The sequence below is a fragment of the Xyrauchen texanus genome, chromosome 29, assembly GCF_025860055.1.
Source record: "Xyrauchen texanus isolate HMW12.3.18 chromosome 29, RBS_HiC_50CHRs, whole genome shotgun sequence".
NCBI lineage: Eukaryota > Metazoa > Chordata > Actinopteri > Cypriniformes > Catostomidae > Xyrauchen > Xyrauchen texanus.
Window position 1 is genome coordinate 6,246,216 of NC_068304.1, and position 27,182 is coordinate 6,273,397.

The following is a 27,182-nucleotide window of genomic DNA, read 5'->3' on the forward strand; positions in this document are numbered from 1 at the left end:
TCAGGTCTGCCTCTATTCTGGTATCTAACAGCAACTTATCCAGTCAAATCCCAGTGGACCTGCTCTTCAACTTCCTGACTTGCTGGAGACACACTTCCCCACACACACATGATCTTCTGGCCCAGTGGTTTTAAATCAATACTCGCTCTGTGGGCTTCTTTAAACCTTTAACCCTGTCCTCTCCACTCTCACACAATCAGGTGTCCTACAGGTCAATCCAGTACTTTTATTCAAGCAGATGTCTCTTCTCCTTCATGTTTAGTCCATAGGTAACGCCAAGACCACCAGGAATGACAACAGCAGTCGCTTTGGGAAATACATTGAGATTGGCTTTGATAAGAAATATCACATCACTGGAGCGAACATGAGGACATATCTACTAGAGAAATCACGAGTCGTATTTCAGGTGAGGAGCATGCATGACAATCTGTCCCCGTAAGGAGACTATTCAAGTTTGGTCCCTTTATCGTAAAGGGCTAATATTATACATTTTGTACCATTTTGTTTTTTTCAATGTCAGTCAGGATTTCTTAAAAACTGTTGTAATTTTGTGTGTCATGACCATTTCACACCCTTAGAATTAAACAAGCTTTTATGCTACTGTACCTTTAAGACGTCTATATGTAAATTACCACTGTTTTGATTAGATAAGTTCTTCCCAATTAAAATAAGTTACAAAACCAACATCATAATATTATTGAAGACATGATTGCAGAATGTAATATTGAAAAGGCGTTGATATGTGAGATGATGAGTATGTTAATGATGATGGTTGTGATGTCATAATTGTGATGATTATTTTCAATTAATGGTCTGGGTGGAGTGGGGAAGGAATTTTGCATTGTGACTGTTAATGTGAATGCATAGTACATCACAGTCCATCGAACTCTTTGGTAACACTTTACATTAATACTCCATTTGTTAAGGGATTATAAAGGGGCTATTAATGACCAATAAGTCATTTACAAATGCACAATAAAATGTATGTGTTTAAAACAACATGTATACAAAGGGTGAATTTCATGCAATACCTGCCAAATAGTGAGCCATTTTACCTCACATGTTATAAATGCTTAATAACACGTATTCAACATTAGTGACCGATGAAAATGTACCCTAATGTAAAGTGGACATATAAAGAATTAATTAAAGGAATAGTTCACCCCAAAATTATAATTCTCTCATCATGTATTCACCCTCATGCCATCCCAAACATGAATGGCTTTCTTTCTGCTGTGCAACGCAAAGAGATTTTGATGGAGATGTGAAGTGTTTTTTTGTCCGTACAATGCAAGTCAATTGGCTCTAACACTTTCAAGCTCCAAAAAGGACATAAAGGCGGCACTAAAGTAATCCATACGACTCATTATATGGATATAAACAGATCATATAGAAGAAAGTCATACTAGTTTGAGACAGAGTAAATGATGAGAGAATTATCATTTTTGGCAGAACTATTACTTTGTAAGGGAAAATTTATGTAATGAGTATTTTATTATGATCCCTTTAAAACAGATACGGTTATGTGAATGTTAAAAAAACAGTCCAGAATCTGGTAACCACATGGTGAGCAAGAAGCCCATGGAAATCCCAGTCACTCTGAAATGGCTGATTATTTTCCCTGGATTGGTGGATACACTTTTGGCCTCACCGATGGAAATGTTGATCTGTCTCTCTTTACCGTCATACTTGTTTTTCCATGGGTTTTTTCCCCTTCTGGAATACTGAATGAATGAATGTTTAGTTTCTCTCTAGAATCTCAGACTAAAAGACTGTTGTGTTTCAAAATTACCACTAGATGTTATCAAAGCTAGAGTTTTAGGTTAGGGAGGTACATTTTACTCATTAAAACCCCCATCTAATGTTCATTTAAAAAAAACTTGTCTGATTACAACCGTCACAGTTTGTCTTCACTGTGTTCAAGGACTCTTATTTTGAAGTTTTCCCCAGCACTACGTTTCCCAAAGTCCACTGCCCTAATCACTTCATCTGTTCATTGTCATCCCCACCTGAATTCCATTTTCTCATTAGTTTCCAAGTGTATATTTACTCTCTAGTTTTGTTTAGTATTTGTCAGTCCTTGAATGGTTATGTTTGTGAATGCATTTGTTTCCACTCCAGCGTTTCCATTTCTGAGAATGTTCTACTCCAGTGTTTATAATTAAAAGATTCTAAGGTTCTACTCCTGCGTCTCCTCTCTTCCATTCCTTGGGCACCAAATGTTACAGAAGGACTGACCCCATATCAATGGATATACCAGCCGTAAGAATCTCGAACAAGGAGATCGTCCAGTCGAGGATCACGTGGGTGAATTTCTCCATCTTGCAAATTTGGTGCACTATGAGGACCAATCTCTGGTCTATTTCTTCAGAGCTTGTCTGAATAGTGCTCTGAAGGAGCGGATGCCTCCGGCGTGTCCTCACTGGACGCTGTGCAACTTCGTGGAGGTGGCGTTGAAACTTTGCGGCTCAGAGCTAGTGCCTTTAGCCTCGACTGTCCCCGTAATCATGCTCCCTGTTGCCCGAAGGAGAAAGAGAAGGAAGAAGGCACCTCCCCAGTCTCTGCCAGTGCTCACGACCACGGAGGTCGTTCCCCAGTCTCTGCCAGTGCTCTCTTCCACGGCTCTCAGCCCCAAGCCTCTCACGGCTGCACCTCCCTCGGCTCCGCCCTCAGACGCTTCCATGGCTCCGCCTCCATTGGCTCTGCCTACCTCGGCTCCACCCTCAGACTCTTCCTTGGCTACGCCCTCAGATTCTTCCTCATCTCTGCCCTCAGACTCTTCCTCTGCTCTGCCCTCGGCTCCACCCTCGGACTCTTCCTCGGCTTCACCCTCTGTGACTTCCGGGGCTCCGTCCGTTTCCCCAGAGTCTCCTCCTTCAGCAGTTCCATTTCCTGACCTAGTCCTTGCCCTGTGGCCAACTCCCTGGCCTCCAGACCCAGTTCCTGCCCCGCGGCCATCTCCCAGGCCTCCAGATTCAGTCCCTGCCCCACGGCCACCTCCCAGGCCTCCAGACCCAGTCCCTGCCCTGTGGCTGCCTCCCAAGCCTCCAGACCCAGTCCCTGCCCTGTGGCCGCCTCCCAGGCCCCCGGATCCATTCCCAGCCGTGTAGCTGCCCCCAAGGCCTCCGGATACATTCCCAGCCCTGAAGCTGCCCCCCAGGGCCCCCGGATCCATTCCCAGCCCTGAAGCTGCCCCCCAGGCCCCCGGATCATCCTCCTGGGATCCTTCTTCTGCGTTTCCCTACCATAATCTGTCTTGAGGTGCCTGGAGTTGCCCTTTAAAGGTTTGTGTGTGTGTGTGTGTGTGTGTGGGTGGGTGGGTGGGTGGGGGGGTCACAGTTTGTCTTCACTGTGTTCAAGGACTGTTATTTTGAAACGTTCAGCACAACGTTTCCCAGAGTCCACTGGCCTAATCACTTCATCTGTTCATTGTCATCCCCACCTGTATTCCATTTCCTCATTAGTTTCCAAGTGTTTATATACCCTCTAGTTTTGTTTAGTATTTGTCAGTCCTTGAATGGTTATGTTTGTGAATGAGTTTGTTTCCACTCCCACGTTTGTTTCCACTCCTGAGAATGTTCTACTCCAGTTTTTATAATTAAAAGATTCTAAGGTTCTACTCCTGCATCTCCTCTCTTCCATTCCTTGGGCACCAAACACAAAATTATATAACTATTTTGGGGTTGTGTTTCCATATATGTGTGTATATATATATATATATATATATATATATATATATATATATATATATATATATATATAAAGGGATAATCCATGGCTAGGCGTGTGGTAAATGATTTAAATGCAATATGTGGAGGTGAAGAACCACCTATTCATGGATTATCCCACTTACACCATTGTCACTTGCCAGAATTGATTAGATACAGCTATAAAAAATTTTGCAGCACCAATTTTGACTGGAAGAATAAAAATATAGATGAATTTTATCTATGGGCTGTTAGATCTACAGCTCCGCCTGTTCTAAATTAGACACAGAGTAAAAGTAGTGCGACCACACATTTTGTCAAAACTGAATTTAAATGCACAATCCAGAAATAATAATATCCGCACAAATGTAGAGGTGTTGGCACTACAGAGAAAATGTATTGTTTAATTTTTATTCATTGTCATTTTCAAATTAATGTGGAAAAACAGATGTTACAAATAGTGACAGTGACAGTGACAGTAAAAGAAGCACTTACTGTGTAATAAGGGGAAAACCATTCAAAACACTCTGGAACCTACAGATTTGGACCTCTAAACATCATTATGGTATCCATCAAGGCTGCATGATTGACTAAATTAATAAAATCACAATTTGTCCTTGCACGGTAGCGCTTCACCGCAAACAAACTTTGCTTCTCCTTCAGTGTTTGCAGAGATGTGTGAGCGTGTGGGGCCCTCTAGTGGCTATGGGTGGCACTTCAGCACAGCAACATAACATTAAACACCACATTACAGTTAAATCGCCTTGCTGGACAGCAAAAGACACATTTAATATGTCCTGATTTCAATCTCTCACCCTCCATGCAAAACAAGCAGAATTCCATTATATTTCTCTGTAATTTTATGTTGCTATGATTACAAAGAGTGCATTAATATTGAAAGGTGATTAAAACATATACATGTATATATTCAGAAGGCATATATACACTCACCTAAAGGATTATTAGGAACACCTGTTCAATTTCTCATTAATGCAATTATCTAATCAAGCAATCACATGGCAGTTGCTTCAATGCATTTAGGGGTGTGGTCCTGGTCAAGACAAACTCCTGAACTCCAAACTGAATGTCAGAATGGGAAAGAAAGGTGATTTAAGCAATTTTGAGCGTGGCATGGTTGATGGTGTCAGACGGGCCGGTCTGAGTATTTCACAATCTGCTCAGTTACTGGGATTTTCACGCACAACCATTTCTAGGGTTTACAAAGGATGGTGTGAAAAGGGAAAAACATCCAGTATGCGGCAGTCCTGTGGGCGAAAATGCCTTGTTGATGCTAGAGGTCAGAGGAGAATGGGCCGACTGATTCAAGCTGATAGAAGAGCAACTTTGCCTGAAATAACCACTCGTTACAACCGAGGTATGCAGCAAAGCATTTGTGAAGCCACAACACGCACAACCTTGAGGCGGATGGGCTACAACAGCAGAAGACCCCACCGGGTACCACTCATCTCCACTACAAATAGGAAAAAGAGGCTACAATTTGCAAGAGCTCACCAAAATTGGACAGTTGAAGACTGGCAAAATGTTGCCTGGTCTGATGAGTCTCGATTTCTGTTGAGACATTCAGATGGTAGAGTCAGAAATTGGCGTAAACAGAATGAGAACATGGATCCATCATGCCTTGTTACCACTGTGCAGGCTGGTGGTGGTGGTGTAATGGTGTGGGGGATGTTTTCTTGGCACCTTTAGGCCCCTTAGTGCCAATTGGGCATCGTTTAAATGCCACGGCCTACCTGAGCATTGTTTCTGACCATGTCCATCCCTTTATGGCCACCATGTACCCATCCTCTGATGGCTACTTCCAGCAGGATAATGGACCATGTCACAAAGCTCGAATCATTTCAAATTGGTTTCTTGAACATGACAATGAGTTCACTGTACTAAAATGGCCCCCACAGTCACCAGATCTCAACCTAATAGAGCATCTTTGGGATGTGGTGGAACGGGAGCTTCGTGTCCTGGATGTGCATCCCACAAATCTCCATCAACTGCAAGATGCTATCCTATCAATATGGGCCAACATTTCTAAAGAATGCTTTCAGCACCTTGTTGAATCAATGCCACGTAGAATTAAGGCAGTTCTGAAGGCGAAAGAGGGTCAAACACAGTATTAGTATGGTGTTCCTAATAATCCTTTAGGTGAGTGTATGTATATGCTGTATATATACATTTTTTATATAAAAATATTTAAAAAAATATAGAAATAAATGATACATTTTTTTTATATAAAAATATTTAAAAATATACTGTTACCATTATAATGAAATAAAGCAATAACACACAATTAATAATGTTTTTACTAATTATTGTTATTTAGTATTTATTACACATGATAAAGTGATTCTGTTTGGGATATCACTTATGCTTTTATATGAGACCCATGCCTACCTGTACTGTTGGCCCAGTTCTGTATAAATCATGTTATTTGGCCCAAGAAAAGCTGATATTGAGAGGATTTTCCTTCTGGAGTTAAACAGAGCAGGCATGAAGATATGGGAGTTATACATACACACAGCATTGTGTAACACACTCATACAGACTACTGTTGTGTTTTGGGGAATTCTTTGAATTAGATGTTTATGTTTGTGTAACTTTGTGTCAGACGCAAGGTTAGGCTTGAAACATGCAAGTATGCAAACGCAGTCATGAATGCTTGATCAATGCACTGTAAGGAGCAGTCTTGATGTAAATACTTAAAGTGTGTTCTTGTGCTATTGTGCCTGTAATGAACCTCAGTACTCATGGCTGTTCTTGTATTTGCGTTGAGTTATTATTTGTGTTCACAATGACATTCAAGCTTGCACAGCTAGAAGAATTTCCATTCACATACTTTAGTGGATTCTGTTTTGAGACTTTAAGTGAGCTGTTGGGATTGCGTATTGAATCAGTGTAGAATTAATGACCAGATGTGTACATTATTCTTAGTTGGTTGGTTTAAAAGTTTAAAGATTATAATTTTTTTACAATAATGCATTGATCTATTCATGGATTAGTTTGATGGGACTAAGATGGACAGTGGATTGTAATGCAGAGATATGAAGTAATAACTAATTGTTATGAAGAATTTCTATATGTGCTCTGGCCAAGAACTGCCCATTTAGGGGCCTTTCACACCCAATGCGTCTTTGCATCTGTCTGCACTGTTTTATAATTTCACAGTTTTTCTATGTAAACATGCATTAGACAGACGTCTGCCACGTCTTGCTGCTTTTCCAGCGTCTTGAGCATGAGCACCACATTTTAAAATGCTGTGTCTCACTCTTAAGTTAACTTAAAAAATACATTATTTTAACACAAGAATGCATTCGTCCAAACAACCGTCAACCATCTGATCTATGTGTAAAGGGATCAGTTTGTTTTAATGGGACAATAAGGTTTTAATAAACCGATATATTGGGTTTACAGATTTATTTGAGATTTTATTCATTTTGGACTCTTGTAGACTCTTTGTCCGTGCCCGTCATAGTAATGAAATAAAAAATGTTTTAACATTCTTTAAAATCGATATAAAAACTGTTTGCCGATTAATCGGTTATCTGCTTTTCCCACCAACTTAGTTATTGGGATTTGCAAATCCACTGTTTTTGACCTCAAATATATACAGTATACATTTAGTAATTCAATAATTAATTCAAAGAATGTTGCAACTAGAGGTAGAACAATATATTGGTTTTAACGATTAATCGGTGCAGATTGTTGCTTTTTGGAACTATCGGTTATCTGCAAAAATCTATGCCGATATTTGCCGATAGTTTTATTTTTTATTCTTTCGCATTCCTCTGTGGCCAGCGGTGGAGTTAGAAGGGCTTAGCTCTACAGTGTAACAATGGTTTAATATGTCATATTATATAATAGTTTATTATTCCTTGTTAAACCACATCTCTTGAAAATAAAATATTTAATATATTAAAATATTAAGGCTATAAAAAGCTTGATTTGGTTAAAACTTAACATAGAGCATTGTAACAAGGCCAAGTCCCCGTTATTTCAAAATAAGAGTTTCCGGTGTGTTTTGGGCTTGTTTATAGTTAAAAGTCCTGTGTTATGCATCAAATCTTCATTTTTGTTCTGGTTATCATCAGGATTTTAATTGAACAATAAACTGCATCTGGGATTTTATTCATTTGGGACTCTTGTAGACTCTATGTCTGTGCCTGTCATGGGAAGGAAATAATATATATATATATTCTATGAATCAATTTTAAAAACTGTCGGCTGATTAATTGTTTACTGGTATCTAAATCTTTATTGGCAAAATCCACTATCGGTCTCCTCTGGTTGCAATAGTCTCCACAAAAGGTTGTGCAGAAACGACACATACAGTACACAAACCCTTTCATCAGCTTTATTACCTCTGCTGACACCTCACACACATCTCAACACATAAACGCTAGTCTAATCATGAGTCTTGCTGTTCAGATCTCTCAAAAATGTTAACCGTGTTTGTGTGCGGCTTCAGTAACATGAGTGATTGATCCGTGATGAACATCTGTTCCTTTGTTTAGGCCTAGAAAAGTTGTGCTTGAGTTCTGCAAGTGCACACTGAAACGACTGTTGACGCTGAACGTGTTGTGATGTGCTGTTTGTGTTTCTCTCATGTGCAGGCGGATGAAGAGAGGAACTATCACATCTTCTATCAGCTGTGCGCATCGGCTAAACTGCCTGAATTTAAAGCCCTCAAACTTGGTGAGAAGGACACTCATTAACAGCACATTTCATTCAAGAGCACAATTTCAATTTGAGAATTTTTACATTTCTGATATTCATTCATGTGAGTATGCCGCAAAACTCTTTTTCTCTAGTAGTTTGCTAAATGTGACAAAACCTTGCTTTCGTGACATTTAGGGACATCCTCATTAGCTTGAATATAAAAAAAATTAATAAGTCTATGGAATGTGTTCATTGACATAGCTAAGTTAAAGTGTGTATGTGTGTGTGAAATGTGTCTGATTAGAGTGTGTTCGTGTTTGCTCAGCATGTAGAGCGGCTATCAGAGCTCTCCAACTGAGAGACAGGCTGTGCATGCACACACACACACACACACTCAACCACATATGAACTTTCATGAGCAAGCATACAGTGCCCAGTGTCCACACACCTCCCTCCACATCTCTATACTGTTTGCTTCACACACACACACACACTGCTAGCTCTGTGCTCTCTCCTGCTGTTTGCCCACTCAGCTGACTTCTTGCTCAGCTGACGCCCCATTAATTCAAGGGTTTGTGTGTCTATGTGTGTGTCTCAAATGTTCTCTGTTGCCAAGCGACACAGTATCATTCCCTTAATCTATGAAGAGGGTTTTGTATTTTTATGGTCTGTGTCTGTGAGACGTTGATGTTGAGTTTCATTAACACAGATCTGTGTAGTTCTGACTAAGTTCTTGAGTTTTTCTTAAAGCACATAGTTTATGATTGATGTCAATAAACATGTTACCGTAACATTCTAGCTGTGCATTGTGTCACACTGCATAGCTTTAGCATCGCAATTTGTGGTTAGCTAACCTATGCTAACAGTTAGCGATGCTAACCCTGCTCTGGAACAGGGTTTTAAAAGTGTAAACATTGCTTAACGCAGGGTAAAAGTGGCCTTAACATGGTTAAAAAGATATTAACCCAGGGTTATAATTATCGTGAATAGCTTTGGTTTGATAATAGCGTAGCTTTGGGATAAACTGTTCAGTAGATCTGCTGTGTGTGTATTTTTTGCATTTGTGTGGGATATTAAAAGGTTGTTTGTGTGTGGGTTTTTTTCCCCCACAGGGATGGCTAATGATTTTCACTACACCAAACAAGGCAGGAACCCGGTGATAGTCGGTGTGGACGATGCAAAGGAGATGTCGAGCACCAGGAACGCCTTCACGCTGCTAGGTCAGACGGAGGTTTTAACTGACCTCTGGTTGCGAGACTCATGTAAAATAACTGAGATTAAGATTAATCTAATTAATAATCACATTTCGTGACAGATCTCCCCAACAATGCTGTTGATGTATTCCTAGTAGCTGTGTTCTAAAACCTAGTGTCAGAATTTGAAGGACTGCTTCCACTGCAAAGACTCAAACAGAAGACAGCAAATTAAGATGATGATGATTGTAAATATATTGCATTCAGTACCTGCATGTATCAAAAATAGTTATCTAATTATAAATGAACTAATATACACAATATTTGTGTGCTAGGCATTTTGTATGCTTAAAGGGTCTGTTCTAAAGTTACCTCAAATGTGTGCGCTATGCATATTTATGCTCATTAGAGGATCACAACGTTATACTTGCATCACCTGTAATGAAATCAGTTGCAAATCGAGTGTCCTGTGCGCTGCGTTTGAGGAGCACTAATTGAATGACAAGCGGAGCTGCCGCCTATGTAGTGCGTTACAAATCCCTTTCTTATAAGGCATTATTTCAGCTACCTATGTGGTTTTGGAACTGACCCATTATGTTGGCTTGAAATATGTTTTTCCCAGATTCCCTAAACCAAGACTAAAATGTCAATTTGTAACTCAAGTCAAGCAGTCAAGCTTTCAATCTACATTGACCAAACTTGGTACAGATCTTGTTGTTCATTTGTTGATGTCTGTGTTCAGGTGTGAACGAGTCATATCAGATGGGCTTGTTTCAGATTCTGGCTTCCATTTTACACCTAGGGAATGTGGAAGTGAAGGACAGAGACTCAGACAGCAGTGTTATTCCAGTGAGTCTCTTTGTTTTTACTGTTCCTCCTCCATCTCACTCCTTCACTCCTGCACTTCATCCTTTCCTGTTGAACAAAAAAGGCTCATATGCACATTAACGCATACTTTTAACAATTGTTTTTTTTTTTATTTGACCCTAAACCCCTGAGAAAACCCCCCAAATCATTGAAGGGTCAATGATTAGATGTCTGTATCTATTGAAAATGGTATAAATGTTTTTCAAAACCATTTGAAACCAGCACGAATCAAATATTGCATTTCTAAGAACTTGGCACATGCCGGACACTTGGATGTTTGCCATTGACCAACTAAGCTTGTAATTCTCTCTCTCTCTCTTTTCCCTCCAGCCAAACAACGGTCATCTGAGTGTGTTTTGTGAGTTAATGGGCATTACGTATCAGGATATGTCTCACTGGCTGTGTCATAAGAAGCTAAAGACAGCGACCGAGACCTACATAAAGCCCGTTCCCAAACTACAGGCCATTAACGCCCGTGACGCTCTTGCTAAACATATCTACGCCAAACTCTTCAACTGGATCGTTGATCATGTGAACAAAGCTTTGCATTCCACGGTCAAACAGCACTCGTTCATCGGCGTCCTAGACATTTATGGGTATGTTGTTCAGCCACTCAAATACACACCTCTGAGAACTGACCACACTTCCTCTGAAAGATTATCTTCAGTCAAATACAGCATGTAACATCTGAAAACACAAAGTATTTCAAAATGAAGCCCTATAAAATGTTTGTTGATTTAGTTTGGGTTTATTTCTCCAGGTTTGAAACATTTGAGATCAACAGTTTTGAGCAGTTCTGTATTAATTATGCCAATGAGAAACTACAGCAACAGTTCAACATGGTGAGACCCGTTCCACATGAGACCAGATCTCATTGAAAGTCGTTTGATTGCTGATGATACATTGTGATTGATATCTCCTGTTGTCTTTGTGTGTCCTGCAATGTTCAGCATGTGTTTAAGTTGGAGCAGGAGGAGTATATGAAGGAGCAGATCCCCTGGACTCTCATTGATTTCTATGACAATCAGCCGTGTATCAACCTCATTGAGGCCAAGATGGGCGTCCTGGACCTGCTGGATGAAGAGTGCAAGGTACATCATCAAAACCAATGTAGCAGGATTCACATCAGTTCTCTCTCCTATGTGTGTGTGTGTGTGTGTGTGTGTGTGTGTGTGTGTGTAAATATACATAATTAGCTTAGTATGAAAAACAGTGACTGTTTTATGTACATCTAGGAATTTATTTATTAGGTCTTCTTACTGAATAAATAATATATCCACCTCAAGTGAGCTTATACATTTTCATGTGTAATATTATTACATACCTAGTGTCTTTAGAGACCCGGCACATATATTTATCACAAATGGATCTATAAAATGCCCAGATAGTGTCACATTTTTTAAATATGTTTAAAACAATTAGAAAATAATAGTATAGAATATATTCTGATATATTTTGATGTTTTATTTTTCATACATCAAAAAGTTGATGCAACAAACATAGAACAGGATTCCTTACTTCCACGCTGAATTTCATGAGACGCGACTGACTGTTAAACACATATTGAGCTACACATAAGTTACACATTAGCTGCACTTATATATTTTCACAGTAACTTTTTGAGTCTTAATAGTAGCACAACTTATAGAATTTCAGCTGTACACCCAAATGACAATAGTGATATCATAGTGTAAATGTGTTACACTTGCTATAGTTTAATTCTATGTTGTTTGTTCATCAAAAAGCAATGTCAAATGTAAATCAATAACTCACTCAAACAACAGCGCCACCTTGAGCATGTACCTGTATGTGTACATGGCTATGAGATACTGCAAATTCACAATTGTCACTCAGCATGTCATCACGATATATTACTAGTTTGTCATTTATTTTATATATATATAATGTGATAGTAAACAAATATAGATATGAAATAATAAAAGAATATGATTTTTTGAAACATTTTATAGATTTTGCTATACTTATAGATTTTGCTATACACTTTTGGTAACAAATCAGTTATTAAATTTTTTTAAAACTATTATATTATTTGTTTTATTAAAAAAATTATTTATTTATTTTCTCTTTTTTTAACATGATTTATAAGAAAAATGTTAAAGAGTACTAAAGTGTGAACATAAAAAAAAAAGAAAGAAAAAAAAGGATGTGCTACAAGGGGTGGAATGAGGTCCCGGGTCGCTAAAGACACGGGGTATGCATTAAAAGTTTGGTTAAACAATTCAATATGAGAAGTATTAATAAAAATAGTTGTATCTAATTAAAAATGTACCTTTTACTCAATATTTGTGTGTGTCTGTAATGATTGCAAGAATAAGTCGAGAGAAAAATATCTATATGCATGATAAATAAACAAAGAAACTCAAACACACAAATAGAACAAACCATTACATCCATGAATGGAAAAGAACTGACAACGAATACAGGGGACTAAATACACAGAGAACTAATATAACACCTGCCACTAATGAACACGAGGACCAATGAACAAAGAAATACAAAATTTATAAACAAACGGAAGACACGAAATGGCCAATAAACATGCATAGCGACCCCTGGTGGTCGCCCGGGTAATCCTTACAGCGCCACTGTATGTTATTTTATGATTATGATAGAGTATCCAGTTGTTATTAGCAAAGCAATATGCAAACATTAAACTTTTAACAAATAGAGTAATGTCAGTGTAATAAAACAAATAGAAATTAACTCTTAATCAAGCCTTCTTGCAGATTAAAATCTATGCACTTATTAGGGAATGAATTGACTCATCCTATATAGCAAAGCAAATTATGTCTTTAATGCCATAATGCCACAACAATACCATATTCTCTCTCTCTCTCTCTCTCTCTCTCTCTCTCTCTCAGATGCCGAAGGGTTCTGATGACTCGTGGGCTCAGAAACTGTATAACACTCACTTGAAGACGTGTGCACTTTTTGAGAAGCCACGGATGTCCAATAAAGCTTTCATTATTCAGCACTTTGCAGATAAGGTACACACGCTGACACTCACACTGAGGCTGGTTCAGCACATTCTCAGAAGCTGCTGTATTTTTGTCAGTTCATTTGTCAATGTATAAATACAGAGATATTGTAGCTCGGTTCCAGAACCGAGTGAGCTGCTTACACTAATTCTGTTCCATACACATACTTCAACCAGTAACATCAGTAATGTCCTGTGAGCTGAATATATGATGTAATAACAATAATCTCGAAAACAAAATCTACTCTGGTTTTGTTAAACAAGTACAATTTAACCACAAGGAACAACTTTCTCTGTATATATAGCCGTCCAACTCGTGGTTCTGATGTTTTTAAATCCAGCGTTTTGAATGTGACGTCTGCTTGGGTGCCGTGCCATTATGGGATAGTAAAGTGTCAAGTGAAATGTGTACACCGGATGTAGAAGGTCATCGGATAATTCTCGACTATTGTTTTATAAATATTGCATTTTGGAATATGAAATCAGTATTTCATTCTGAAATACCGAAAAGTATCAATAAAAATATGCACCGTGTAACAATTGTTTTTTTTTTCCTGGGTTGTAAGTGTTATTTTTTAATTGCTTATGCCTCAAAAGTATAGAAAATGGCTATTATTCCCCACAAAATTTGCTTTTGTGACCAGGACAATGATATTTTGAAATGTACCTATTTTCCAGAACATTCCAGATAGATTCAGTGCTGAGTAAATTTGGATTAACTTCTAGAAATTTCTAGAACTTTCCAGTAATATAAATAGTAGTATAAATATAGGGGCCTTAAGCCCACCAGTTCAGTTTAGTTCCAGCTGCCTAAGTGAATACATATCTGCATTTTTCTGAGATGGCATCAAGAGGCTGCAAGCATCCGGCAGATGCATTTTGCCACGTCTGCATCTGCTAAGATGTGTGAGGTCTACAAGGCATATTTCGGCATGCCTGTCAGGGATCAAGACAAACTCTGGGTTCCTCATTTCACCTGCGAGTACTGCAAAAAAAACTCTGGAAGGTAAGATGGACAATTGTTGCGCAGAATTTTATTTTATATAATGTGTTAATTTTGAAAATTGTAAAAGTTTTTAATTTTAAATGTTTAACAATTGTCAATGTTATTGAAAAAATAAATCATATATGAAAAATCTCTTACACATTAGTCATGGGTGAAATAAATGTATTTTTGTATGATGGTACAGAGAGGATACGAGAGCCATGATGTTCGCTATCTCAAGTAATTTGCACGAACCCACTGACCACTCAAGCAACTGCTACTTCTGCATGGTGGACCCTTCCAAACGTCGGACTGGCAAGAATGCACGTTGTAGATCCAGATGACAATTTCAGAGGTGGAGCTGAGGAGAGAAACCCATACTGCCCCAACCAAAAAGTCCTCAATGACTTGATTAGAGATCTTGATCTCACCAAGTCCAATGCAGTGCTTTTGACATCTAGCCTCAAGCAGTGGAACTTATTGGATGAAAGTCTTCTTCACCCGTCAAGATGGCTCTGCTTCTGCCACAATGTGACCAATCTGTTCAAGACAATTGCAATCGCCTGTAACCAGAATGAGTGGCGCCTCTTCATTGACAGCTCATCCAGGAGCCTCAAAGCCGTGCTGCTCCATAATGGTAACAAGTACCCGGCTCTTCCCCTGACTCACTCGGTGCACCTTAAAGAGGATTACAACAGCATCAAGACGTTGCTGGATGCCTTGAAATATGATGAGTACATTTGGGGGCTGATTCGTGAAAGTGATTTACAATATAATCGTGAATCTCGACTCACTTCTAAATCTGTTGTTGTCATTTTTGTATTACTTTTGTATAAATACATGTTCATATGTTGGATTCATATGTTGTTTTTTTCGGACTTTATGTGAACAAAAAGACCGTTTCACCCAAAATTTGTGTTACACACTGTAGTTAATTAAAAATTATTATTTTGCCACATATTTGTGTGCTATGTAATTATATGCTTATTAAGTGGCTTCCATATGATGTCAGCATTGCCAAATACATTCAAGTCTAATGAGTGAAGCAACAGGGTTAAAGGGATAGTTCACCCAAAAATAAAATAATTTTCATAATTTACTCACCCTCATGGCATTCCAGATGTGTATGAATTTCTCTCTTCTGCAAAACACAAATGAAGGTTTTAAGAAGAATATCTCAGCTCTGTAGGTCCTCACAATGCAAGTGAATGGGTGCCAAGATTTTGAAACTCCAAAATCCACATAAAGGCAGCATAAAAGTAATTCATAAGACTCCAGTGGTTAAATCAGTGTGTTCAGACATGATATGATAGGTGTGGTGGATAAACGGATAAATATTGAAGTCATTTTTTGTCATAAATTCTCCTCTCCGCCCATTAGGAGGCATTTGCACAAAGACTGTGAATCACCAAAAACAGAAGAAGGACGATGAAATTGACCGAGGAGGGAGAATTGTAGTAAAAAAACAGGACTTCAATATTTATCAGTTTCTCACCCACATCTGTCTAATCGCTTCAGAAGATATGGAGTCCTCTGGAGTATTTTTATTTTGCCCTTATGTGGATTTTGGAGCATTAAAATGCAGTTATTTTCTTTGTAAACAAGCGGCATGAAAGTACAGCTCCTATCTACTTGAATGGGGAAAGACAGAAATCTCCAAAACGATTGGTCAAGAAGATTACGATCAAATAAAATGTTTAAATCAGCATTTAAGTCTGACAACAATTGTATCATAAATTGTGCTTCTTTAGCTCAGATCACACTAAAACTGCAGTTTTTCAGGCTGGTTTAGCTAATAAGCATGGTCGTCATTTAGTTGATTGACAGGTGATGTCTATATCTAAAAGCTGATTGGCTCATTATTTGTACATCCATTGGCCATTGGAGTTCCACTTTCTCCCATTCCTTTTAATACCATTTGTACGTCTCTGCTAAACTGTCTCTGTTTCCCCATTTAAAGTTCAAATAATTTCATCTTTAACCCCTTTGCTGCTGACCTTTCCGAGCCTCAGCCAATTATTCCTGGGCAATTTGCATAAACACAAAGTCTGTCTTTGCAATGAAAGGTCCAACTTTACTGCAAACACGTTTTTGCCATATTAATAATGTCTTTTAGAGCACAAAGCATCAAGAAATATTTAAAAACTGCCCAACCTTATTAATAGAGTCTCATAATTCTTTTTGTTATAAAGATTTATAAAGATTTTGTTTCTGAGCATCCAGAGATCAAGTAAGACTTAAAAATAGCAAGTCTTTTTATTACTTTCTGCAGTAAATACATTTATAAAAAAGCAATCGTCAGAACCTTTTTACTTTTAAGTCCAAATGGAATTGTTTAATGCTTACTGTGCACACCGCCCGCTTTCTTGTTCGACAAACTCAATGCTTGTCATGTGGACATCAGTAAGGTGCTTGATGCTAGTGTTGATCATTGCATTGATGCCCCGATGTGAAGTCACTTTAGAGATTTGCTTTGTTAGCTTAGCAACATGCTAACATTAAACTAATGAATGTTAATAGGACTGGATAAAATATAGATTTTCCGATGCATCGTGATCTTCATTTAAACAATCTGGATATCGATCCTTAAATCCCAAATTCTATCTTTTACTAAATACACAACTCTCTACATGGCCAGTAACTCACTTGCATGAGGCTAAGGTTCACCTCATTCAACTAAAAATTTCTCTGATGAGCCGCTAGCTGGATACAAATATAACCATTCCCAGAGGGAAATGTTAATGCTCAGATGTTGCTCTTTCATGGCTTAGGTGAATTAATAGAGTTCTTAGGACTTTGTCTCAGATGTTTCTCCTGAAATTCAATGTGGAGAAATGAAATTAGACACAAATGAGACAATTGCTGGCACATAGTTAGAGTATAGAGGTATACAATGAATGTGGATGGCATATCTCATGTCATTTGATCTTGGAAGAATATAATGAGAAATGTTTGAGTTCAAGCTAAGATCTCTCCATTTTCATTGCAGACTTTGGGATCTTGGCAAATCTGAGCAAAATTTGAAACATTGTTGGGATCTTTTTGAAACTCTGAGGAGACAAAAGGAGGATGAAAATGTGAGAAGCAGGAGACTTCAGAAAAACTCCCAGTTTGTTCTCCATTTATTCTCATTGATGTCTTGGAGAAACAGTTAAGATATTAAAGTGATAGATCACGCAAAAATGACAATTCTGTCCAGGTTCCAAACCTGAATTACTTTCTCTTCACATGAGCACAAAAAGAAGATTTGGAACTTGATGATGTTGAGTTTTGGTGACAGAATTTTCCAAATATTCCTTTTAAATTGATCTCCTTGATCTTTCTTTCTCTCTCCATATTTCAGGTGGAGTATCAATGTGAAGGTTTTCTGTTGAAGAATAAGGATACAGTGAATGAGGAGCAGATAAATGTGCTGAAGGCCAGTAAGGTGAGTGAATATCAGTCTGTCCTGCTCTGATGTCTCAAACACACACTGTCTGAGCCCAGATGAAGCACCTGCCCCATCACACCACATAGCACATACATTAAAACCACCTGCATAATATTGTGTAGGTCCCCCTCGTGCCACCAAAACAGCACCAACCCGCATCTCAGAACAGCATTCTGAGATGATATTCTTCTCACCACAGTTGAAGAGCGGTTATCTGAGTTACTGTAGACTTTGTCAGTTTAAATCAGTCTGGCCATTCTCTGTTGACCTCTCTCATCAACAAGACATTTCCATCAGCAGAACTGCTGCTCACTGGATGTTATTTGTACCATTCAGAGTAAATTCTAGAGACTGTTGTGCGTGAAAATCCCAGGAGATCAGCAGTTACAGAAATAATCAAACCAGCCTGTCTGGAACAAACAGTCATGCCACCATCCAAATCACTGAGATCATTTTTTTCCCCATTCTGATGGTTGATGTGAATATTAACTGAAGCTCCTGACCCATATCTGCATGATTTTATTCACTGCACTGCACATTATTGGCTGATAAGTTAATTACATGGATGATTGTTGGTGCCAGACGGGCTGGTTTGAGTATTTCTGTAACTGCTGATCTCCTGGGATTTTCACAGTTTCTTTAATTCCTGGTTTTGTTTTTTGTTTTTTATTTTTCTAATTATTCAAATTATTCAGATTGAATTTATGGGTATGATCTGAGTAAATTGGTAACACTTTACAAAGTTGTATTCATTAATATAGCATGAACTAACTGTGAACAATCCTTTTACAGCACTTATTATCTTGGTTAATATAAATTCCTTTATATTGTAATAATTCATTTATATTCGAATAATTCCTTTATATTCGAATAATTCATTAAAAGTGGTATACAGGTGAAACTCGAAAAATTTGAATATCGTGCAAAAGTTCATTAATTTCAGTAATTCAACTTAAAAGGTGAAACTAATATATTATATAGACTCATTACAAGCAAAGTAAGATATTTCAAGCCTTTATTTGATATAATTTTGATGATTATGGCTTACAGCTTATGAAAACCCCAAATTCAGAATCTCAGAAAATTAGAATATTACATGAAATCAATGAAAAAAAAGGATTTTAAATACAGAAATGTCGGCCCTCTGAAAAGTCTAATCATGCATATGTACTCAGTACTTGGTTTGGGCCCCTTTTGCATTAATTACTGCCTCAATGCAGCGGCATGGCATGGTATCAGCCTGTGGCACTGCTGAGGTGTTATGGAAGACCAAGATGCTTCAATAGCGGCCTTCAGCTCTTCTGCATTGTTTGGTCTCATGTCTCTCATCTTTCTCTTGGCAATGTCCCATAGATTCTCTATGGGGTTCACGTCAGGTGAGTTTGCTGGCCAATCAAGCACAGTAATATCATGGTCATTGAACCAGGTTTTGGTACTTTTGGCAGTGTGGGCAGGTGCCAAGTCCTGCTGGAAAATGAAGTCAGCATCTCCATAAAGCTTGTCTGCTGAAGGAAGCATGAAGTGCTCTAAAATGTCCTGGTAGACGGCTGCGTTGACTCTAGACTTAATAAAGCACAGTGGACCAACACCAGCCGATGACATGGCTCCCCAAACCAACACAGACTGTGGAAACTTCACACTGGACTTCAAGCATCTTGGATTGTGTGCCTCTCCATTCTTCCTCCAGACTCTTGGACCTTGGTTTCCAAATGAGATGCAAAATTTGCTCTCATCAGAAAAGAGGACTTTGGACCACTGAGCAACAGACCAGTTCTTTTTTTCTTTAGCCCAGGTAAGACGTTTGACATTTGAAGCCCATGTCCAGGACCCGTCTGTGTGTGGTGGCTCTTGATGCAGTAACTCCAGCCTCAGTCCACTCCTTGTGAAGCTCCCCACACATTTGAATGGCCTTTTCCTGACAATCCTCTCCAGGCTACGGTCATCCCTGCTGCTTGTGCACCTTTTTCTTCCACACTTTTCCCTTCCACTTAACTTTCTATTAATGTGCTTTGATACAGCACTTTGAGAACATCCAACTTCTTTTGCAATTACCTTTTGAGGCTTTCCCTCCTTGTGGAGGGTGTCAATGATGGTTTTCTGCACAACTGTCAGGTCAGCAGTCTTCCCCATGATTGTGAATTCAACTGAACCAGACTGAGAGACCATTTAAAGGCTCAGGAACCCTTTGCAGGTGTTTAGCTGATTAGAGTGTGACACTTTGAGCCTACAATACTGAACCTTTTCACAATATTCTAATTTTCTGAGATTCTGAATTTGGGGTTTTCATAAGCTGTAAGCCATAATCATCAAAATTATATCAAATAAAGGCTTGAAATATCTTACTTTGCTTGTAATGAGTCTATATAATATATTAGTTTCACCTTTTAAGTTGAATTACTGAAATTAATGAACTTTTGCACGATATTCTAATTTTTCGAGTTTCACCTGTAACTAATATAATTTTTTATTTTTTTTTTAAAGTAAATTTCAGACCCTGCCATGGTACTAAATGATTCTGATATTTATATACCATGGTATTTATGTGGTTATCCATGTTACTTCAAATAAACCTGGTAATTCAGTGCAATTTTCTTGTTAGTAAAGCATCCATAAATGCTAACCATTAAAGTCAACATTTTTAATATTATTCCAAAGAAAACTATTGTTGGTCATAGTTATCTTTCATCTAAATGTAATAATGTAATAATCGCTCGGTCTCTGAAACAACTTAATTTTTCAGCTGAAGTCAACCATGCCTATAATTTTTCAGTCCCTCCACTTACAGTTGTATTTTGATGTGTAACGCCCACCTTTCACAATCCAATCACTTGTTGATGGAAAAAATCCGTTCTCTTACGAGAGGTTCTCTCGTATTGCGTAAGCTAGCTTACGCTACGGGAAAGATTCATCTTTTCTGAGATATTGAAGCCAAAAAATTATCCTTAATTTTGTATCATTTGTCAACGCAGTGCAGCAACTGCAGACCTTGAGCGGGCTAGCTAGCGAGCTCATTGGTTGCTCTGCGGCAACTGCTGCAGCCTATAGACGAACTTGCGTGAACTCGCGCCCAATGAGAGGCGCCCGCTCGCTCACTGTCCCAAAGCCCGCCAGAATGGGCGTGGCTAGGGTGCATATAAGCGCAGTTCGTAGGCTGGAACCCTGATTTTCATCTCTTCAGCGAAGCTCTTCGCATCTCTGAAACTGCAAGAAGCCGCGTCGCCGTTCGAGGGGCATCAAGCAAGCTTGGACAGCGCTCGAAGAAGCCGGCCGCCGCCACCTTCAGCCATCCTGCGACGTATCCTTTTTAAAGCAAACTAGTTCCTCAGTGAACTTCACAAAAGAGCACGAGCGTCTTTTTAAAGATGCCTCGCACCTGCGGTTCATGCCGCACCCCTCTCAGCGCCGGAGACCGCCACATCATCTGCGCTCTCTGCCTGGGACTGGGGCATGCAGAGCTCGCCTTCGCTGACGGCGGATGCGACCTCTGCGAGGAGCTTCCGATGTTGACCCTGCAGGCTCGACTCGAAGCACTCAGGACCGAAGCCGCCGCGCCGCCTTTTTTTTCGCCGCGCCGGAAGAAGCGCCGCTCCCAAAGGCTGCCAGAACCGGGTTTAGAAGCGACTGTCTCGCTGGAGCCTCTCCCTCGAGCATCGCGTTCACCCTCCCCGCCCCCCCGGGACGCACAGTTGCCGCCGAGCGGCCGCACTGCTGCCACCTCGGAGAACGAGGCGGAGGACAAGGGCTGCTGTTCCATCATGGCTTTGGACAGCGAGGAGTGGTCACAAGCCTCCTCATCGACCCAGGAATCCAGCAGGACCCGCGCCGGAGTCGAAGGGGAACTGATACGCCTCCTCACACAGGCTGTCGACCGCCTCGGGCTCGAGTGGTCACCGCCCCCTGAGCAGGCTCCCAACAGACTCGATGGCTGCTTTCTTCAAAGCCGTCACCGCGCGGCGCCCGAGGCCCGGGCCGCTCCCTTCCTGCCGGAACTCCACGCGAGCTCTCTAAATTGTGGAACGCGCCTCTCTCGGCCAGGATTGGATCCCACGTCTCCACCTCTCTCGCTTCAGTGGACGGCGCCGCCGAGAAGGGCTACTCTTCCATCCCCCCGGTCGAGGATTCGGTAGCAGCACACCTTTGCCCGCCCTCCGCGAGATGGCGGTCTAAGCCAGTGCTCCCGTCTAAGGCCTGCAGAACTACTTCCGCCTGTGTTGGCCGCGCCTATTCCGCCGCCGGCCAAGCCGCATCTGCTCTGCATTCCATGGCCATCTTGCAGATCCTCCAAGCGGACCTTCTTCGGGAATGGGATGAGAAAGGCAGGCACCCAGAGGCTGTTACAGATCTAAGGAGCGCGACGGACCTCGCCCTTCACGCCACCAAAGCTGCAGCTCAAGCCCTAGGGAAGTGCATGGCCTCGCTGACTGTAACCGAGAGACACCTGTGGCTAACGCTAGCCGACATGGGAGAAGCTGAGCGCTCCACGTTCCTCAACGCGCCGCTCTCTCCGTCCGGTCTCTTCGGTTCCGCGGTAAGTGGCATTGTTGACCGTTTTTCGGAAGTCCAGAATGCCACCCAAGCCATGAATCTCTTCCTGCCTCGCCGCGCTAGCTCCTCTGCAGGCCGCCCACGTAACCAGCCTCCTGCACGAGCATCTTCACAGCGCCCAGCTCAACAAAGCCAGTCTTCCCAGGGTCGACAGGGCGGCAGCCCCAGATCGTGCTCAGACAGCCACCGCAGACCGCCGCCCCCCCGCGGGCCTCGGCCTAAGATTGCGATGAAACCTGAACAACCGAAGTCCTCCTAGCTTTGTTGAAAAAACGACGGCTCAGTCCCGCCGCGGCCGGACCACTGTCAAAGCTTCGCCCCCTGTCAGTCCCCTTCTCTCAGGCTACTACAGTGGTGAATTCAGCAGCCAACAAGCCGGTGTTACTACCCGCTTGCCTGCACTCAAACGCCGTTTTCACGGCGACACAAAAAGATCTTGTAAAGAGCAAACATGTCTTATGTGTAGAAAATGTGCCCACAATCCAGTGTTCACCCCTACACACAAGCATTACACTTCCCGTGTCCCTATCAGAGAGCAAACATGTCTTATGTGTAGAAAATGTGCCCACAATCCAGTGTTCACCCCTACACACAAGCATTACACTTCCTGTGTTCCTATCAGAGCACACTCACATAAAGCGGGCACAGCCCGCTCGAGTGTTAGAGTCAATAAACGCGCCCACGAGCCCGTGCGCGCGTCCCTCTCTGCCCGCTCTGTCACACGGCCAGCAAACACCTCTCTATGTGTAAGTCCCGTGCCCGTGACTATGCTCGCAGCATCACTTAACAGATGTGACTTTTTCCCCATTCATCTCAATCGGAAGTCACTCACAGAACAGCATGTCCCTGCTGTCTGCGAGCAGTCATGCATAAGCACAATAAGCCGCTCACACATTCTGTTCAGCCCGCTGTGTACGGCAATCAGGGCGACTCGGCCATTCACCCTCTAGCGTTACGCTTCAAAGCGTGGGAAGCTATCCCAGGGATATGCAAATGGGTGTTAAGCACAATAAAACAGGGCTATTTGCTACAGTTCGATCGCCGCCCTCCCGCTTCAGGGCGCGCTCGAAACTACTGTGAACACGGAAGCAGCCTGCATGCTTCGTTCAGAAATAGCAAACCTTCTGTGCAAAAGGGCCATAGAGAGAGTGCCGCCTTCACTGAGCTGAGTCAGGGTTTTACAGCCGTTATTTTCTTGTCCCCAAGAAAGACGGCGGCCTCAGACCAATATTAGATCTCAGGGTTTTGAACAAGGTGCTTGCAAAAAGACCGTTCAAAATGCTTACAATCAGGAAACTCCTCGCGCATGTGCGCCAGGGGGACTGGTTTATTTCTCTCGATCTGAAAGATGCCTATTTTCAGATTCAGATAAATCCCCGTCACAGGCCATTCTTGAGATTCGCCTTCGACAGCCAGGTTTATCAATACACCGTCCTTCCGTTCGGCCTGTCCTTAGCACCCCGTACTTTCACGAAGTGCATGGATGCGGCGCTCGCACCCCTGCAGAGTCAGGGCTTGCGAATTCTGAACTATTTGGACGATTGGCTGATTTTGGCACAGTCACATACGGAGCTTCTGTCTCACAGGACAGTTCTCCTCAGTCATCTGAACAGTCTGGGTCAGTCAATTGGACCAAGAGCTCACTACAGCCCAGTCAGGCAATTTCCTTCCTTGGAATAGAACTAGACTCTGTGGCAATGACGGCTCGCTTATCTACACGGCACGCGCGTCTTTTCAGATGAACAGCCTCACGCCTCTGAAAAAATTTCAGAGAGTGTTAGGTTACATGGCCTCAGCCGCAGCAGTACTTCAGCTGGGTTTACTGTGCATGCGCCCACTTCAGCATTGGCTAAACACCCGCGTCTCGCCGGCGTGGGCCACAGGCCGCCAGCCGATCAGAGTGACTCAGACCTGTATATCAGCTCTGCAGCCTTGGACGGTGGCCGAATGGTATCAGCGGGAGTGACGATGGGAGCTGTATCTCGCCGAAAAGTCATCTCGACAGACGCCGCCCAACACGGGTTGGGGCGCGGTCTGCGAGGGCTCGCCGGTTTTCGCCTGTGGTCAGTTCAGGAAAAGCTCCTTCACATAAATTGTCTGGAAATGATAGCGGTCGAGTACGCCGCGGCGCTTCCTCCCGGTCATTCAGGGTCACCACGCCCTGGTCCGCTCGGACAACAGATCTGTGGTATCCTATCTAAACCGCCAGGGCGGTGTCAGATCCAGGAACCTCTTCCATCTGACAAAACGCATACTAAGTTGGTCCCAGGGCCACCTGCGCCGCTGAGGGCGACGCGACGTGCCAGGCCACCTGAACGACGGCCCAGACAGACTGTCCAGAGACAATCCCCCAGGGGAATGGTCCCTGCATGCTCAAACAGTCCAGAAATTATGACAAATATTCGGCAGAGCAGAGATAGACCTCTTCGCGTCAGAAGAGAACTCTCACTGCCCAGTATTTTTCTCGAAAGCGAGGACGCCGCTGGCCCAGGACTGGCCCAACCGCCTGCTTTACGCCTTCCCTCCCGCCTCGCTATTGCCACAGGTAATGCAGAGGATCAGGGAAACGCGCCACTCGGTGCTCCTCATAGCCCCGGCTGGGAGAATCAGACATGGTTCCCGGAGCTTACGCAGCTGTCACTGACAGCCCCGTGGCCCATCCCAGTGAGAGCAGATCTCCTCTCTCAAGCTCGCGGCACGATCTGGCATCCCCACCCAGAGCGCTGGGCGCTGCACGCGTGGGTGATCAACGACTACCCGTTGCTTTGCCAGAAGGATTAATGAACACTATCATACACGCTAGAGCCCCTTCCACGAGAAGTCTCTATGCTTCCAAATGGTCCCTATCTGGGATCTTTCTGTAGTTCTTGAAGCTATGAAAGCCCCCCCTTTCGAACCGCTTGAATCCGTGGATTTGAAATACCTTTCACTCAAAACCGTTTTTCTGACTGCCCTGTCATCAGTTAAACGTGTGGGAGACCTTCACTCGCTGTCTGTCAGCGCTGCGTGTATGGAGTTTGGACCAAGTGACTCCAAGGTCATTTTAAAGCCTAGACACGGCTATGTCCCCAAGGTGATCGGTACTCCTTTCAGAGCACAGATTATTTCCCTATCGGCTCTGCCAGCATCTGATATCGAACGCGACACAAATCTCCTTTGCCCAGTCAGAGCACTGAGATTGTATACTGCGCGCTCCGCCTCTTTCAGACGCGCTGAGCAGCTTTCGCTTCGCTCGAGGGCGCACCAAGGGTCTCGCCACCTCGAAACAGACACTGTCTAGATGGATAGTGGACGCTATTGCTGCCGCGTACGCGTCGAAAGACCTGCCATGCCCGTTAGGCATTAGGGCTCACTCCACCAGAGGCATGGCCTCCTCGTGGGCATGGTCCAGCGGGATTTCCATTCAGGACATATGTGTGGCAGCGGGCTGGGCTTCCCTCCACCTTTGTCAGATTTTACAATCTGGAAGTGCCCGCTCTGCAGGCAAAACTACTAGCGGTTTAATACGCTACAGCTCCCCTGGTGAGCTGCACTAATGGGACACATTCCACACAGACCGGCACCGCCGCTCTGTTTTTCCCTTCCCACTATGTGCTTATGTATCACACACACACTGACCCGCACTCTTGCCGACCAAATATTATTTCCCCACTCACAAGGGCTCCCCGGTCCCCCACCCCCTGGGGCTCATGCAGTGGATGCTTGAGCGCGACGGCGTTGACAATGGGTTCCCGTAGCGTAAGCTAGCTTACGCAATACGAGAGAACCTCTCATAAGAGAATGTCTCGGTTACCTACGTAACCTCGGTTCTCTCTAGATGAGGGAACGAGTATTGCGTAGCTGGCCGTGCTCGCGCCACGAGCGATTTTCGCTTCATTCAATGAAAACCAGGGTTCCAGCCTACGAACTGCGCTTATATGCACCCTAGCCACGTCCATTCTGGCGGGCTTTGGGACAGTGAGCGCACGGGCGCCTCTCATTGGGCGCGAGTTCACGCAAGTTCGTCTATAGGCTGCAGCAGTTGCCGCAGAGCAACCAATGAGCTCGCTAGCTAGCTCATTGAAAATTAGCTAGCGTAAAAATTAAGGATAATTTTTTGGCTTCAATATCTCAGAAAAGATGAATCTTTCCTGTAGCGTAAGCTAGCTTACGCAATACTCGTTCCCTCATCTAGAGAGAACCGAGGTTACGTAGGTAACCGAGACGTTTCCGCTCTTCATTTTTTTCTCACTGAATATATGGTTTCATTTGGAAATACGTTAAATTATGGAAGTAAAATGAGTGAACACAGTTATATATAGAAATAAATATATATATATACGTATATACAGTATTAATGAAGCACAATGAACAAATGGATAATCAGTGTAGATAGTAGTAGTTAGAACTAAATAGAAGTTAGTATTTCAATGTTAATATTTAGTTTTTACTAATATGTTTTGATTCAGCTTTGAGTGTCTTTTGATTCTACATAGAGACTGTCTGAGAGTGTCTGAAAGCTCTTCAACACTTTCTCCCCTCAGTGTGAGGCAGTACATGTGTGCGGTAAGAGCCAACACATGCCGAATTAACCCACACTGCCTGCGAATAATAATGCTACAGTAACGACTCAAATAAGCAGAATTTCATTGACAGATTTAGTCTTAACTAATCTTAAAGTCTAACTTTACAATGTTATTAATGCTTAATATCAGTAATAGGCTCAGTTACATTGTTGATCCAGATTAATCTGTTAGGGGTTAATCTAAATCCCTCACACCACATTTTACAGGTCATAGGTCAACTGGTT

At 42.0% G+C, this 27,182-nt stretch overlaps 1 protein-coding gene across 1 annotated transcript in view; it reads left to right on the plus strand.

Moving 5' to 3' along the window:
- LOC127622795 (unconventional myosin-Va-like) overlaps window positions 1-27,182 on the plus strand; it is a 123,692-nt gene that overhangs the window by 45,416 nt on the left and 51,094 nt on the right. Inside the window, exons 8-16 of the mRNA XM_052096883.1 lie at window positions 263-406; window positions 8,330-8,411; window positions 9,488-9,595; window positions 10,311-10,417; window positions 10,766-11,031; window positions 11,196-11,277; window positions 11,386-11,526; window positions 13,318-13,443; window positions 17,762-17,845. Coding sequence (XP_051952843.1) covers window positions 263-406; window positions 8,330-8,411; window positions 9,488-9,595; window positions 10,311-10,417; window positions 10,766-11,031; window positions 11,196-11,277; window positions 11,386-11,526; window positions 13,318-13,443; window positions 17,762-17,845 — 1,140 coding nt within the window. The remainder of the gene's footprint in view (window positions 1-262; window positions 407-8,329; window positions 8,412-9,487; window positions 9,596-10,310; window positions 10,418-10,765; window positions 11,032-11,195; window positions 11,278-11,385; window positions 11,527-13,317; window positions 13,444-17,761; window positions 17,846-27,182) is intronic.